This window comes from Heteronotia binoei, chromosome 6 (genome assembly GCF_032191835.1).
Source record: "Heteronotia binoei isolate CCM8104 ecotype False Entrance Well chromosome 6, APGP_CSIRO_Hbin_v1, whole genome shotgun sequence".
NCBI lineage: Eukaryota > Metazoa > Chordata > Lepidosauria > Squamata > Gekkonidae > Heteronotia > Heteronotia binoei.
Window position 1 is genome coordinate 84,780,832 of NC_083228.1, and position 16,001 is coordinate 84,796,832.

General features: G+C 40.1%; 1 protein-coding gene across 1 annotated transcript; it reads left to right on the forward strand.

Annotated features, from left to right (window-relative positions):
* The first annotated feature begins 7,323 nt into the window (after positions 1-7,323).
* On the forward strand, positions 7,324-15,232 carry LOC132573985 (small ubiquitin-related modifier 3). The gene is made up of 4 exons (XM_060242033.1): positions 7,324-7,628; positions 9,832-9,960; positions 10,638-10,709; positions 13,469-15,232. Exons 1-4 carry the CDS (start codon positions 7,608-7,610, stop codon positions 13,529-13,531), a joined length of 285 nt encoding a protein of 94 aa, XP_060098016.1. The 5' UTR covers positions 7,324-7,607; the 3' UTR covers positions 13,532-15,232.
* The last annotated feature ends 769 nt before the right edge of the window (positions 15,233-16,001 follow it).

Consider the following 16,001-nt stretch of genomic DNA (forward strand, 5'->3'; position numbering starts at 1 on the left):
GCCAGATGAGGCCCCTGAGCAAGTCTGCTTGTTTGCCCTCTCTCTCTTCTTTCTGTGTCACAGCTTGCTTTGCCAGGATTTCTCAATTGTGCAGGAGTTACAGAGCAAAGCCTCTGTTTTCTCCCTTGGCTGAGGCTGCTCTCATGGGGAGGAAGAGAGGGGGTAGAGCTTGCTTTGATACTGATCACAATACTTTAAGCATGTTTTTTTTAGTTGTTTAAAATCTTTAATTGTGTTTGTCTGTATCCTTTATAAGTTTAAATCTCTGCTATCTAGCATTACATTTTATGACACACATGGCCCAGCAAGGTCTCATTTATGTCATATCCGTCCCTCATAACAAATGAGTTTGACACCCCTGCATTAATTGGTGCCAAAGCTTATAGTAGAATGCCCCATCTATCAGTAAATATCAGTTATAGGACACATGCTCAGATACTCTTTGAGCATCAAATATTACAGTTCTGCTTCACAAGAGTGGATTGCTATTTGTGAAGCCAATTTTTTTTTATTCAGTAGTAAAAAACTGCCAGTTAATATTTTAGAATACTAAGAGTTGCCAGATTCAGGGACTGGATTTCCCAACTATCTAGAATAAGTGTCTAGACTTGACATTAGACTCATATGCTTGGTTTTAGGAATCTTTAACAAAGTGATAGGGCTTCAATCCAAGGCTGGAAATAGTAGAATAATTGTAGAAAGATTGTAGACAAGAACCACAGTACAAACATCCAGTCCTGAATACATTGCATTCTGGAACCTAGAAATTCTTGTACCACAGTCCCAAAGTTCACACAATTAGCCACATTGCAACTTCCAGTTGCTGAATGATGTTTGTTTCATAAAGGAGGAAAAAACCCTTTCAAATAGGATGGGAAATTATTGAAGAATATCATGGCTGATTTCAGCTCCTTGTATCTATTTTGATTGAGGGTGAATTCCTATAGCCTGTTCTAGAAAAACAGCTGTGATTATATATGTTTCAGAATCTGGAATCTAAAGTTCTTTTGGGCCTTGATAAAATAGTTTCATGACTATGATCAACCAATTGTTGATGTATTTACTTTTTTATAGCCTGCCTTTCTAAGCAGCTTACATTGTTCTGTTTTATTGTTGCAACAAGCCCTGCGCACTGAGACTGGCTGAAGGTCACCCAGTGAGCTTCCATGGCAAAGTGAGGATCCCCCCAATCCTTGTCTGACATTCTAACCACTCTGCTAATCATTCACACTTCCATCTGAAAAAAAATGTTCTTTCTATGGACATCTCTGATTACATAAAGCTGTTTCCTTTCACACATAGATTATTGTTCCCTTCTAGTGCAGCATATTTCTGACAGATGTTCAGGACAAAATGCTTTGGAAATTAATGGCAAAGTAGCTGCCCAAGCAGTGAAGAAAGTTTTAAACCCTAGTGGTGTTAGGTTGATTTTAAATGTGTCTTCCTGCTTTCGAGTTTTATGTGCATTGCTTGCAGTTTATATGTGATACTGTGTTTTTGCTAATTTGCCTCCTTTACTTGAATACTTGCCAGTTTAAATTTAACATATAGACAACATCTTCTCTCCCCCCCCCTTCAACTTTTATTATTTATTTCTCCTTCATTAATCCTTTCCCCTCCAATCTTCACCGCAAACTCATGCCTTGGGTATGTTTTAGTCTTCTTTACCTTTTAGTTCATACAAATCCTTGCCTTCCTCATCAAAATATTTCTACTAAAATACTAATCCAGGTAAGCATGTTGTTCTGCATGAATGTTTTACTGTTAGTTTTCGACTGACTTTACTCACCATTTAAATCAGGTCAGTCCTTGTGTTTTCACTGGTTACTGTGCTATTTTGTAATATGTTCATTTTTTCTTTGCTTTTTATATCCCTTGACAGTCTTACTATATATATTTCTATTGCCCTTCCTCCATGCTCTCTGTATTGTCTGCTCACTTAATAACAATTTACTTGTGACTTAATGCCATTTCCTGTGTTCATTCTCTTCTGCTGTACCTTATACATGGAATTAATTAAAATTCTGTTCTGCTTCTCTGATTCATTTTAAATAGCTGTCAACAATAAATGATGAAAATTAAACCAAAAGAAGCTTTTTAAAAAGCACCAGAAAAATCTAATTTCTGAGACCATATTAGAGGCATCAAATTAAAACAGGATCATAGGAAGGATAAAAAAAATCACCAACCCAGCCACAAGCAGAAAGAAAAGCCACTGCCACCTAAATGCATGCATTAAAATTGCCAGATAAACCACACAGGGAGATAATTCTGAAAATACCACACCACCACTGAGGGTCCTGTCCCTAGTTACTGCCTACTTCACCTCAACTCATAGAATCATAGAGTTGGAAGGGACTTCCAGTTCAACCTTCTGCATAATGCAGGAAATTTACAAATATCCCCCCCCACACACACACACAGTGATTCCTGCTCCATGCCAAGAAAATCTCCAGGATTCCTGGCCAAATTGGCCTGGAGAAAACTTGCTCCCTGACCCCAAAGTAGTGATCAGCATTTCCATGGGTGTGTAAGAAAGGGCCACGAGAACTCAACACTGATGCAACCCTTCCTGCCCACTTTCCTGTGTTCTGCCTAAGTTCACAGAATCAGCATTGTAGTCAGATGGCCATCTAGCCTCTGTTTAAAAATCTCTAAAGGAGAGCCCACCACCTCCCGAGAAAGCCTGTTCCACTGAAAAACTAACTGTCCACAGATGAGAGGGACATGGAAAATGCCCTTTCACATGTTAAAAAGTCAGAACCAACAAATAAGGTTTCTTCCCCATCTCCACTTTGCTCAATGTATACCTTCTTTTGCCTCTGCACCTGTTAGTCCACGTAGATCTTGAGATCCTAGGAATTTACTGGGCTGGGGGAGTCTTTATTAATTGAATAACTTCTTTCTTATATTTTTTCATGACTCAAGATGGCTTACAAATCACAAGAACACAACATCACAGTTTAAAACATTCTGGATACCACCCTTCTATTGAAAGGTTCCTGTAGCCTGATCTTATCAGATCTCAGAAGCAGGGTCAGCCCTGGTTAGTATTTGAATTGAGAGACCACTAAGGAAGTCAAGGGTCACTATGCCGAGTAAGGTATTGGCAAACCACTTGTTAGGCTCTTAACTTGAAAATCCTATTGGGTTACTGTAAGGTAGAATCACAGAGTTGGAAGGAGTCATACAGGCCATCGTCCAACCCCCTGCTCAATGCAGGATCAGCCTAAGCATCCCTGACAAGTGTTTGTCGAACCGCTGCTTAAAGATTGCCAATGAAGGGGATTTCACAACCTCCCTAAGTAGCTGATTCCACTGTAGAACACCTCTTAATGTAAAAAAGATGTTTGTTACTTGACTGCACTTTACACACACAATACTTGGTTAAAACCCCTGGCAAGTAAAATGGCTTTTCTGAGTCTTATAATGGCAGTTTTCTGAACAGTTAAGACTTTCATCACAAAGAAACCAATGTGCGTAAAAGATTTTGGTATTGGAATACCTTTTTTACCATCTCCTTAAATCTATAGTGAGGGACTGAGATTCATCTCTCAGTGTAATTGCATCATTACAAGGAGAAAGCAGAGAACAAAGAATCATACATATGCTTTGTAACTTTTCTCCATTTTTGTTTCAAAGACTCATTTCCCCCCATACAAACTTTCATCCAGGATCTAAGTGGTTCCTTTGATCAATTTGACAAGTTGTGGCATGTGCTAGTAAGACTGAACAAAGTATGCTGCTCTTGAAATTCATTTGGAATTCCAAACAAAGCTTTAGTGTCTATGTAGCCCAAGCCCAAATTTGTTTTTCACAAGAGGACTTTGTCCTAACCATTAGTTTAGTGGGAAGCTCTTTCATCTTAGAATTCAGAACCTGTCCAAAGGCCGGTGCACTCCTGCATGCTCATTGCATCTTTCCTATTGCCATCAAGAGATTACTGGGCCTAATTTCTAGTTGACATAAAGTTGTGATCAAGGTCTTTGCTCTCCAATTTATGAACATGGAGTGATTCAATCTGCACTTCAAAGGATTCTTCAAGATACTGTCAAGAAGAACACCATATGCAGTCTTCACCTTTATGTGCTGTGGCTGGGTTGGGGGCATTGCTGCACAGGGTCATCGGTTCCTCCTTGGAATGGGACAGCCTGCCAGCCGTGTGAATGCCAAAAGCTGTATGAAAGTATTCTTCATTGGATTATTCCCTTGTCACTCTTTCTTTAATGCCAAAACTTTACCTAAACCCATGGAATATAATGTTTGTAGTGATTACAATCCTGAGCACATTTACATGGAAGTGAGGCTTGGACTGCATTTTATTTGTAAGCAGAATACAGTTATTTCAGTTCCTTATCTGTAGATAGGGCAAATCTGTTGTAAACTGCTTGGGATGGATCATGGAATAATACACACAGTTTATAAATACTTAAGTGGATGGTTCATCTGTGAGGATATATATCTTTGTTAGGATTTTGGTGTTTGCGTATCTGTATAAGTGAATATTAATACACATACACATGCAGGTTCTTGTAAATAGACCCTCTTTTGTTGGGTGGATCACCAAGAGATCCAGTGCTTCAGTATTCCAGTGCTTATTTCTCTCATCTGATCAAGGCTCCTGCAGGTGCAAATGGGCAAAATCAAGTATCCATACACATGCAATTTCTGTTGCAGCATCTGGTGGAATAGCCTACTTGATGAGGCTAGGAAAGTCCACCTTCCTGGTTTTCCACAAATTACATAAAATGAAATTATTCAGAGGTGTGTGTATTTTTTAGCACAAGTGGAGTGTGGACAGTATTACTGTGCATAATTTGCACTGTCGTAAGGAGGTTCCTACTATGTAACTGCACTATTTAATGTGTTATATCAACATTTATATTGTTTCAGCTCTGCTTAGATTGCTGCTTGATTGCAGATTTTTACAATCCAGATCCTATTGCATAGTTTACTGGATGCTGGTTGTATTAATTTAAACTATGTAATCCACCTTGAGTTTCAGTAAAATAACAAATATTCTGACCCTTTGTTGTGTTCCAAGCACATTTTTACCTGCAAAGCAAAAGCCTTAATGACCATGGCTCAATATATCTTTTTGCATCTTCAGAAATCTGCATATATTCTTATCATTGTAACTAAGCCAAAATGGAACTGATTGAAATTCAGACCTGGATATGCAATGACTTCAGGCTGGGTTGTGTGCAGTAGGGATCTTCGAGAAACCAAAGGGTACTGAAACTGACTAGATTTGTGGCTGACTAGAGACCTGACTAGAACTGACTAGACCTGGATATGCAATGACTTCAGGCTGGGTTGTGTGCAGTAGGGATCTTCAAGAAACCAAATGGTACTGAAACTGACTAGATTTGTGGCAATGTAGCAACCCTTGAAACTCTGAATTCAGTTTGCATCTGCACTAATGCATCAAATACAGGAGCCCACCTATCTCCTCCTGAAGTGTTTATCTGCTTATTGGAAATCGATAGATTTCTCCACCCTATGGCTTGATTCAAACATGATTGAATTAAATCAGGGCTTTTTTCCCCTAGGGGAATGCAGTGGAATGGAGTTCCAGAACCTCTTTGTGGAGAAAAAATATCAAAAAATGTTTAAAAGTTCATGAGGGGCACCCATGCATTCATTTCCCTCTCGAGAGTTCTGGCATTGCCTTTTCCTGGAAAAAAAAGCCCTGAATTAAACTATGTTTAGTGTAATCTGAATACAGCCAACTGTAATAGCTGTGGTTAATTAGGGTCTTCCAAATCAGGATCTGAAACTAGTTTCTGACTAGAATAAAAAGATCCAGAGATCTCCATTTTTGCTCTTGTCTGACAAAGGGAGCTTTGATTCTCGAAAGCTTACTATGGATCTCTAAGGTATTAAGGTAGATGCAACATATATTTCATGCATAATAATTTTGAGCAGTGACTCCACACAAATATTTAGGAATCCAAAAGAGATTGGGATTGAAACATGCCAATTCCATCTGGGATGCATGTTATTACTTTTATCTGCACTGGAAACTAGACAGCAGATTGCTCCAATTAATTTTTGGTGGCATTGTAGTGTGGGCTTCAGTGAGAATGTCATTGGATTCTTGAATTTGATATCGAAGGATTTTTGAATTGGACCTTGATATAAATTTTGTATTGGACATTATATTAACTGTGAAATTAATATTGATATAATATACCAGATAAGAAGACAAGAGGAAGTGTTTTTCCATATAGTGTTTATTTGCAAAGTCAGTATTTGTTGTTTGTACTCCATACACTGTGGTATCCCTTCTTTTAATAGGATCTGAGTGATGGCAAGTCACAAGTTACCACAGTTAAAATAAATCTTGGTTTTGTGTGGTCTCAGTTTGTGGGGGGTCCAATATTCATTAGCTTAATGCTGGTGTCAGGGGCATGGGTAGGAAGGTTTGTACCATTTGCATCATCATAAATCTTGTATGCTCTTTAGGAGGGCGACAGTTACCCTGGACCTCACACATGAAGATGGCTACATCACATTACCAAAATATTATACCTAATGGTCAAATTACATCCTTCCAAGATAATAATATTGATCAGTGAAAATTTGCCATCCAGTATTGTTAAAAAAAAACTTTCCAAACGGATATACATACCATTTTCCCCAGCAGATACAGCGAGAAAACGGACTGGAACATTCAGCACTACCCTGCTTACAATCATTAAAAGGGCATGATGACCTGTTTTTGTGACACTGGTGCTAACTCAATTATAGCCATGCCCAGGTTATGATGACCCTTCTAAGAAAGAATCATATTATGGTTGGAATACTGGGATATGATTATAATATTCCTGAAACAGAAGCACCATTTGATTTCAACTTAATTAAGGGTGCTATCCTACACACACTTGGCTTGGTTGGGAGCCAAAAAAGCTTAAATTCACAAAGCAGATGGCAGGCACTGTACATTTGCTGAACTGATGGAAGAGAAAGAGAGGTGAATAATCTGCCATGTTTTATTCATTTAATCGATTTGCTTTTTTAAAACATTCTTTCACAGACTCCTTTTGTGAACTGTTTTGAATGTAAGTAAGAAAAATCTCTATGAGTATGTGACGTGTTGATGTGAACGTAAAGACTAAAATGCATTCATGTAAAATATATCTTTGAGCCTGGTCTCCTAGATTTTTGCAGGAGAGCCGACTTCCTTAGGGTTAGGGAAGGCAACTTGATCCCACCCATTTCTCCGGCTTTTTGTTTTAATGACGGTACATTTGAAGAGCTGACCCCGCCCCCTTCCTCCTCCCGCGCTAGAAGCTTGCCTCGCCCTCACCTAGCACCTTCCCCCTCAAGCGTTCTCGCTTCAGCGGGCGATGACGCACGTTCACCGCCATCCCCTCCACCCCGCTAGGCGCGCTCCCGACAAGGAGAGCATCGATCGGGAGCGCGCCTCGAGAGCGTGCACCCCCACGTGACCCTTCCAGGGCCAACAGGGAGGCGAAGATTGCGGGGCGCGAAGCGCGTTCTCGTGAGCAGTTGAGGAGGGCGGGAGAGCGAGCGCAAGAAGAAGCGGTGATCCGAGCGCGTGCGGACTCGCTCTCTGAGAGGTCTCTGCTTGACGCGTCGCCATGTCCGAGGAGAAACCCAAGGTAAAGGGGGGAGCAGGCGAGAGGACCCCCCTTATCGCATCCCGCCACGACCGCAGCCCTGCGCTGCTTCCCTTCCATCTAGCGGCCCAGGCCCGGCAGGATGGCGCAGGCGGGCTGGTTCTGAGCCTGCGCTGCACTTCTGTCTTGGGGCTCGTCCAGGCGAGAGCCAGGCTTACTTTCCGTTCCAGGCCTCGGGTGGAGGTTCCCCCGCCCCGGTTGTGAGCGAGACCCGGACCCGCCTCACCCGGAAGGAGGGAACTGCAGAAGGGGCGGCCCGTCGGGGCTCTTCCTTCGCGCTCCCGCTGCAGTTGGCGTTGCATACGCTTAGGCCGCGCCCGCGCCCCACGCTGGGCTAACTCCGGCGCTCTCTTGCCCCTCCCCGAGCGAGCGGAGTTCCCATTGTCAAGGGAAGAAGAGGGCGCGATCGCCGCGTGGTCGCCCTTCTCACGTGGAAGGCTGACCCCGACTTCCCTTCTTGGTTGCCCGCTCGGTAAAGAAAGGTGTTAAAGTCCAGGTCACTTGAAAAAAAAAGTCTTGTGGCGCACTTATCGTGGGAACGGTTTCGGTCGCTTAGGTCTTATGTTCTCGAAAGCGTTTCCAGTGCAGTCAAAGTGAAGTGGTTAGGTTCAGGCTGTGATCATCGTATGCATGTTTACTCAAAAACAAGTGCCACTGATCATCTGCAGGTTCTGGCTGTAGCTGGTCTCAACGGAGCCTGGGCCCTTTCACATTGAATTCTTCTCTAGTTCTGCTATTAAAGTGCTTGAACCGATGGTAGTGTGCTTACTTGGTGTTCATATGGTGCAGAACCTAAGCGTAATGACTTGAGTCAGTGGATACAAAGAATATTAAATATCCAAATGTTTTATAGCAAAATTAAACAAGAGTCTAGAAAATACGTAAGAAAATATTTCTGTGTAGATTTCTATGAGCCAGAGCTCTCTTCAGATCATTCTCTTGTAAGTAATCCAGATGTGATATTTGAATACTCAGAAATAGGGCTGAGGGCATTATTGAATTGGGTGATCAGTTAATAATAGATTGCAAGTGGATTTTTTATTTTTCCTGGCAAAAGAGTTTTGGCTAACAGGCCTCCATGTTGTCAGACTTTCAAAGGAACTGGTCGACCACTGCTTGAGACAGGATGCTGGACCAGTGGTCTGATCCAGCAGGGCTCTTCTTATGTTCTTATCTGTGTAGTTGGTGGATATATGGCAAAGCAAACCCAATGTAGCAGGCCACCCTCATCCATTACAGAGGATATAATGGTATTGCATTGCATGTTGCTAGTTAGGGATGGGCCCAAATTTTAAAAATCTAGTTCAGGGCAATCCCCAAATTGAGCCAGAAGGCCTGGAACCAATGAGTCTGGTTCCCCTTTCTCCCAGCTGGTCTCAGTTGATAATGCTAAAATTGGGAGAGTGATGTGTTACTGTATCTTTTAAACAACTGCTTCATATCTGGTTTAATATAAGCAATCTGTTGTACTTTTAGTTAGTAAATCATCCCAAGATAGTAGAAGTTTATTGCTTTTGGTAGTTTTTAATGAATTCTGAAAATAGCTTACTTCCTATCTGGGATATGCTCTGGACTTCAGTTTTAAAAGTAATGGTACAGATACGGAATGTTAATGGTGTGTTGGAAATCTGGTATAATATAGGAACATGTTATTTAGTTGTGCCTGGAATTAGCTTAATGGTTAAACAGGAAGCGAGGGTGTAGTACTACAAAAAGAGGTATTGATCTCTGAGTTATGGTCAGTGATCCTGGAACATTAGGACTGGGCTGCTCCTACTGGTGCTGTTAATCTCCAGTTTACCATATGAACTAGGGTGATCAGTATGGAGATTGAGGAGGTCCTTGTGCTTTGCAAGACAAGAATGCATTTATCAGTGTACCTAAATCCGAACAATGGTCAGGTGCAGTTTTAAATAGGTTTTTGCTGGATTTTGTGTCCAGTGTTCCCTTTAAGCTGAGTTAGTGTGAGCTAGCTCACAACTTTTTAGCCTCCAGCTCACACATTTTTGTCTCAGCTCAGGAAAAATGACTCCAGAGCAAACTAATTTATGCAGTGGCTCACAACGTTAATGCCAGTAGCTCACAAAGTAGAATTTTTGCTCACAAAGCTCCATAGCTTAGAGTGAACATTGTTTGTGTCATGTCTTTTTTGCTCTATGCAGTGTGTCGTTATTTTGTTTTTCAGGAAGGAGTAAAAACAGAAAATGACCATATCAATTTAAAAGTAGCAGGTCAAGATGGATCGGTGGTCCAGTTTAAAATAAAAAGGCACACACCGCTGAGTAAACTGATGAAGGCTTATTGTGAGAGACAGGTAAATATATTGACCATATTTTTATGTTATTGTCTTGTATATCGTCCAATACATAAAAGTGCCAAAATATCATTAATGTGATGGTGAAATGTAATGTTTTCTTGAGGCTTATGACATGAGTAAAAATATGAAGTCAGTGTTGGTTATACTGGAATCCTGAAGCGTATGAAACACAGTCTTCAATATATTTCTGAGGTGAGGAAAAGTTGAAGGCAATAGGAAAAGAGGCAGACTTTATATGAAGTGGATTGACTCAGTAAAAGAAGACATGACCTTCAGTTCGCAAGACCTGAACAAGGTTGACAGTGATACAAAGTATTGGAAGTTATTAATTCATAGGTTCTCTTAAGTCAGAAGTTACTTGACAGCACATAATACACTTTTACAGGATGTACTTGCTTCTGTGGAGCTGGCTTTACATTGGGCCAATAAGATATTTTCACAGTTATTTTTATATCCCTTGTGGCTGTGCTTAGATTAATAAGATCATGTAGAAATGTTGCATGAGGACAATACTAAGATGAGCTGAAACTTCGTTATAAAACGTGTGCCATCAATCAGTTGTGAGTTTATATTTGTAGAACTTATGATTATGAGCAATATCTACTTCAAATTGAACAAAGATTTCTTTCTGTGGATTCTGTGATAAGTTTTACATGTTAACTTTCATATTGCAGGGTTTGTCAATGAGACAGATTAGGTTCAGATTTGATGGACAACCAATTAATGAAACAGACACACCTGCACAGGTAAGAGTATTAATTAACAGAGCTGTGTCAATTACTTCAAAGGACTGCCTGTGTCTTTGGGATTCTGCTAGTTCCTATAATGGATTCTGTTTATTCAAAAAACCGAACCTGGGCATGATGGATTAGAATTGCTAAAAATGGTTTGAGTCATATAATCCTAGAATGGAATCTCTCTTCCTGTAGCCTCCTGTGTACACTGAAAAGCTGTTTCTAAGGGAACAGACAGGGATGGGGAGGGGCACTGTAGAAAAAAAGGAGAAATAATTAGAAATCCACCTCCTTTCTTTTGTATAAGCTCATGAGGGGAAGAACTGAGTTTAAGAAGTTGTTGCAAGTGGGAAAAGCCTAATTCACACCTTAACCAGGACTCTTTTCTGTAATATTCTGAATCTCATCAACTTTCTGGTCATGTTTAATGATCACAGCTTTCCAGACAATAACCAGTCCTTCCATTCTATTCTTGAATTTCCCTTACAATACAGACACATCTGGAAATCTTATCAAGTGCATAATCAAGACCATCTACCTATCTCCTGACTGGTTGTTTCCAGGTATTAGTCATACCTGCCACCCAGTCAGTTCAGGAATCTCAGCCAGGGTCATCTCCTCCCCTTGTGCCTTATTTATTTATGCCCCATAACTGCTTTTTCCTGTATAAAGTACTTGATAGTCATTTAATCTCACTGGACATAGTGTCACAGATCTGAATGTCATGTCAAAAGAAATATACAATGTAAAAGTGCTGAATTGAGAACTTTTCAAAAAACTAAACACTGTCCTGATTTAAACAGGTTTGGATTTCCTTGCATTTCTTTCTAGTAGTAGTAGCAGCAGCAGCAGCTTATTGTATTGAATCTGGCCACTGGCCATTACAATTAAAAGAATAAAGAAGTTTAAAAGAAATTACATGCCTAATATTATAAAACTACATTCAGTTATACCACCAGAATGTGAGACAAGGCTTAGTGGTGTGTTCACGCTCATCTCTTCCACTCCACTTGACCTGTATAAAGACATTCCTGTCTGCCAGTGTGGAACTTTGAGACTACATTTGAGCTGCAAGATCAGGCAATATATGCAACTTTTTTTACTTTTAATTTTTTTTCACATGGGGGGTATTTGAATTTTCTGCATCTTGCAGGGGTTGGACTAGATCAGTGGCTCCCAACCATTTTGGCACCAGAGACTGGTTTTTATGGAAGACAATTTTCCCACAGACCAGTATGGGGTGTTGGTGCTGGGTTTTTTGCTGCCCCAGGCTACCCCCCCATGTCCTGTCCCTGCCCCCCCCCCGGGGGGTCTTTAAATGAAGGATAAGCGAGGGTTGCTGCTGTGCTGCCCCTTCCATCTACCTGGGATCTGGGCAAATGAAACAGGTGGTGCTTTGGAGTGAAACTGCTGCTTCTTCCAGGTGGACAGAAGGGCAGTGGGGCTGCTTTGCCTCGCTCCAAGGCCACTTCCCCATGGGTAGTCTTTAAATGAGGGGTAGGTGAAGGTCTCTGCTGTGCAGCCCCTTCTGCCTGGGTTCCGAGCAGATGAAAGAAGTGGTGCTTTGGAGTGAGGCTGTGCTGCCTCTTTCGTCCGCCTGGGTCACAGGCAGGCAAAAGAGGCAGTGCAGTGCCTCTGCCTTGCTCTGCGGCCCAGTTGCTAACAGACCATGGACCGGTACCAGTCCACAGCCTGGGAGTTGGAGACCCCTAGATGTCCCTTCCAACTCTGTGATTCTAATGTATTTCCTCTTTTCCCTAACTTTCCTGCTTTCTGTTCCAACTATCTTCCCTTTCAAGTCTTGTTCAGAGCAAACGTTAATACTGTACTCTGTTCTTCCTTTCAACCTCTGCATTTTACCTCTCCCCTCCCCCATACACTGTACATTTCTCCAGGAAGGGTTTAGACATGAGAGAAAATACTTAGATTAAAAAGGAACTACTTCAACTAGGATTTATTCCCTTTGCTTATTGATTGCATATTTACCAAATGTCTTGTGATTTTGCATTTTATCTAGCTAGCTTTAGTGCAGCTTATTCCCTAAATCAAGTGTGTTGCATTACTTTTTTTTTATTTCCCTACTCTTCATTGCTTTTTCTGTCCTTTTGTATTATTTTCTGTTATCTTATATGTTCAATAAAGATTAAAATCCAGTTACTTCTCCCTCTGTCTTCTCTCTTGACTCCACTTGTTCTAAGTTTGTAGTTGAGTGAAACTACAGCAGATCCCATACCCTGGGATTTGGTGGTGCACATATAAATACCATGTATGTGAAGCTGTTCCTTGCTCCTGTGATAACAAGTTGCAGTCTCCCAGACTGCATTCCATTATTTCATGAGCGTCTTCTAACCCCCAAGAGTAGCTGTGTGGAGGAGGTAAGAAGTCATAGGAGAGAAAAGTGGGGCGATCCAGTAAACTCCTTTTTGCAGGCTCCAACTGAACATGGTGTAAAATGTAGAAGCTGTTGATTAATTTTGAAATGTAATCATGCTGGAATCTGAGGTATGGAGACTCTGAAAGGTTAACAGCTTTCAAAATGGAAGAACAGTGTGGTAAAGAAGAAATCTGGAGTGGTGAATAAATATTACATGTTGTTACTGACTTTTACACAGGGTGCTTCTGAAAAAGACATGCATTTTATAAGGAATATGTCTTTTATAGATTTCTATTTATATTTGACCATTTATATTCTATTCATTTGTATATTGCCATTTTAACCCTTGTAAACAAGGAATTTTCAATACTCATCACTTTTTTCCCCACTGTTACAGTTGGAGATGGAAGATGAAGACACTATTGATGTATTTCAGCAGCAGACGGGTGGCATGTGGTAGACATCCTGTCCTTGGGGGAATGTAAAATGTCACTCACTTTATCATCTGTCCTTGGATTTGCTATTAAATAGTAAACAAATGAACATGCCAATCATACAGGAATCTTCTCACATTCTGAGGACACTTACCCAAATTCTTTTCCTGTCCCTGATATACTGCGTGTGCAAGTCGAAGCTGTGTCTGTGGAAAATAAGTGCATCATAAAATGGGCCCAGTCGAAATTAAATTTTCAAATAAGTAAAATACTGGCTGTTGTCTACTGTCATCTTGTTCTTATAAATCTGTGGCCTGAATACCCATCTACTGTAAAACAAGAAGTCTTTAGTCTGGCTTTTGTTGTTTTTGTTTTACAGCTTGATTATGGCAATGTAAATATTGAAATATTTTTTCCTTATAAATTTCTCCTCAGAAAGAGTGGCGTAAGAAAGAAAAAAAGATTTTTACCATTAAATGCAGTTATTTTAAAGCTGCCAGTGGGATATGCAGAAAGGACAGTACTTGTGGACACATATTATAGTGGCAGTTTACAGTAATACAAATGTACATGTGCTTTTTCATAATAAAATAGCATAGAAACAGGTTTTTTTAAAAAGTAAAGGAATGTCTTGAGTTTGTCAGCAGCTGCAGCACTTGCATTTGTTAACTATCACCTGTCCAGGGTTGAGCACCGGAGTATTTGGTAAAATGTTTAAATAATGGACCATAACTCACTTGGAAAGTCTGCTGTGCGAGTCTTGTTCATTTTAATGGGATTTATGCAGGACAGATTATTAGTGGCTAGTTCCCAATGACTTCTCATTATTGATTTATTGAGTTATTAATAAAAATGCGTACCTTATTTCCACCATCTGTTTCAAAATCTGAACTTGTAGTTTTTTCCCCACTCTTATTTGATACATTGAAGAACATGAACTGGGATTCAGAAGGCTGTGCATACTATTTGTGTGGACAGAGTTTTTCTAGCCCCACCCTCGCACTGCAGCTCCTCATTCCCTCTCACACTTCGTTTTGAGGGTCAAGAGCAATCCCCTCCAGAGCCATGTGCAATGCAATGGTAGGAAATGTAGCTGATGTGGGAGATAAGGGATTGTGATGTACATGCATGCACACTCTGTGTGGTACAGAACTATTTTCTATTTACACATAGGTTGTTTGGGTCCCAGCCATGAATTTGGAGGTTCTAAAAGGACTTTCAAGTTTAAATATGTAGATTTGCCATTGAGAAATTTTTGAACACAAAACATGAATAATACAACTTTCTGAAAAGTTTTAAATGCAATGTTGTGACAGCCAGCTTCTGACTATTTTGGATATGCTTCAAATGAAAACACAAGATCATTCTGCTTACTTTCAATAGGCTATTCACTGCTGTTTCAGAAGGGTCACTTTTCTGCCTCTTAAATCTACTTGTCTGTGTTAGATCATCTACTTGCAGGACATTCTGCTGGGAAAGTCTTATTTTCTCATTTGATTGTTTCTGGGCTAAGGAGAGAAGTTCTCTTAAATCTGTCATTGTTCATCAATTTGTACTATATTTGTGGTCCTTTACTACTGTATACAGTAAATATAGTTTGGTACTCTGTCTCTTGGCTTATGCTTAATGCTGCTGCATTTCATATGACTGTATGCAAAGCTATATCACTGAAATGCTGACAACATTCATGTGTACATCTTTATTAAAATTCTTTTATTGAGAGTGAAGTACTGTTCAGGGTATAAACGTCTTTTCAGGATGCAAGTAACCCTTACGTGCTTGTTCCACATTCAATAATTGGTGACTATATGTTTGTTCATTAGCTATTTCACTTCTGTGCTCTAAATAGCTACGATAAAATGAAGCATATTTTTTGTGCAATAGTGGAGCTCCTGATGTGTATGAAAGAGTTGCTGTTTTTGTAATCGGTGCTGTAGAAAAAACAAAAGACATGTTACTGCTGTGAGAAACAGTTAAAAGAATATGGTGCAGATTCATGTGTGGGAAAAGTGGTGTGAACATTATTTTTATTTGTAAGTATACTCTGGGCTTTCCTCTGATGCATTTGTTTTAAGTAGCATATATATGCTTTCATAAATTTATATAATGAAGCTTTAGTAGAAACTTTTGAAACATCAGAAGATAATCCTAGCACTCAAATCTCCTATGCATAGAAAAGTGTGCTCAGCATCCTGAAAATATACAAAAATGTGTTTCTGTTATACAAGACTGCCAAAGGTAGGTCTGACACTTGTTGCTTTATAGTAACAAGTTACACTGCCCTTTCTTGTGCTGTTACAGACTTCTGGGTTCGTGGATACTCTGTTGGATGTACACAGATGTGAAGAGATGCTATGTCAACTAACACACAAATCTCAAAACTATTGGGAGTCCTGCAGTCTTCAGCTATCAACTGTTGATTGCTAAAACAGTTTTACATTTCATTAAAACAAGGCAACTTAAAAAGAATGGTTTAGTACATTTATAGCAAAAACA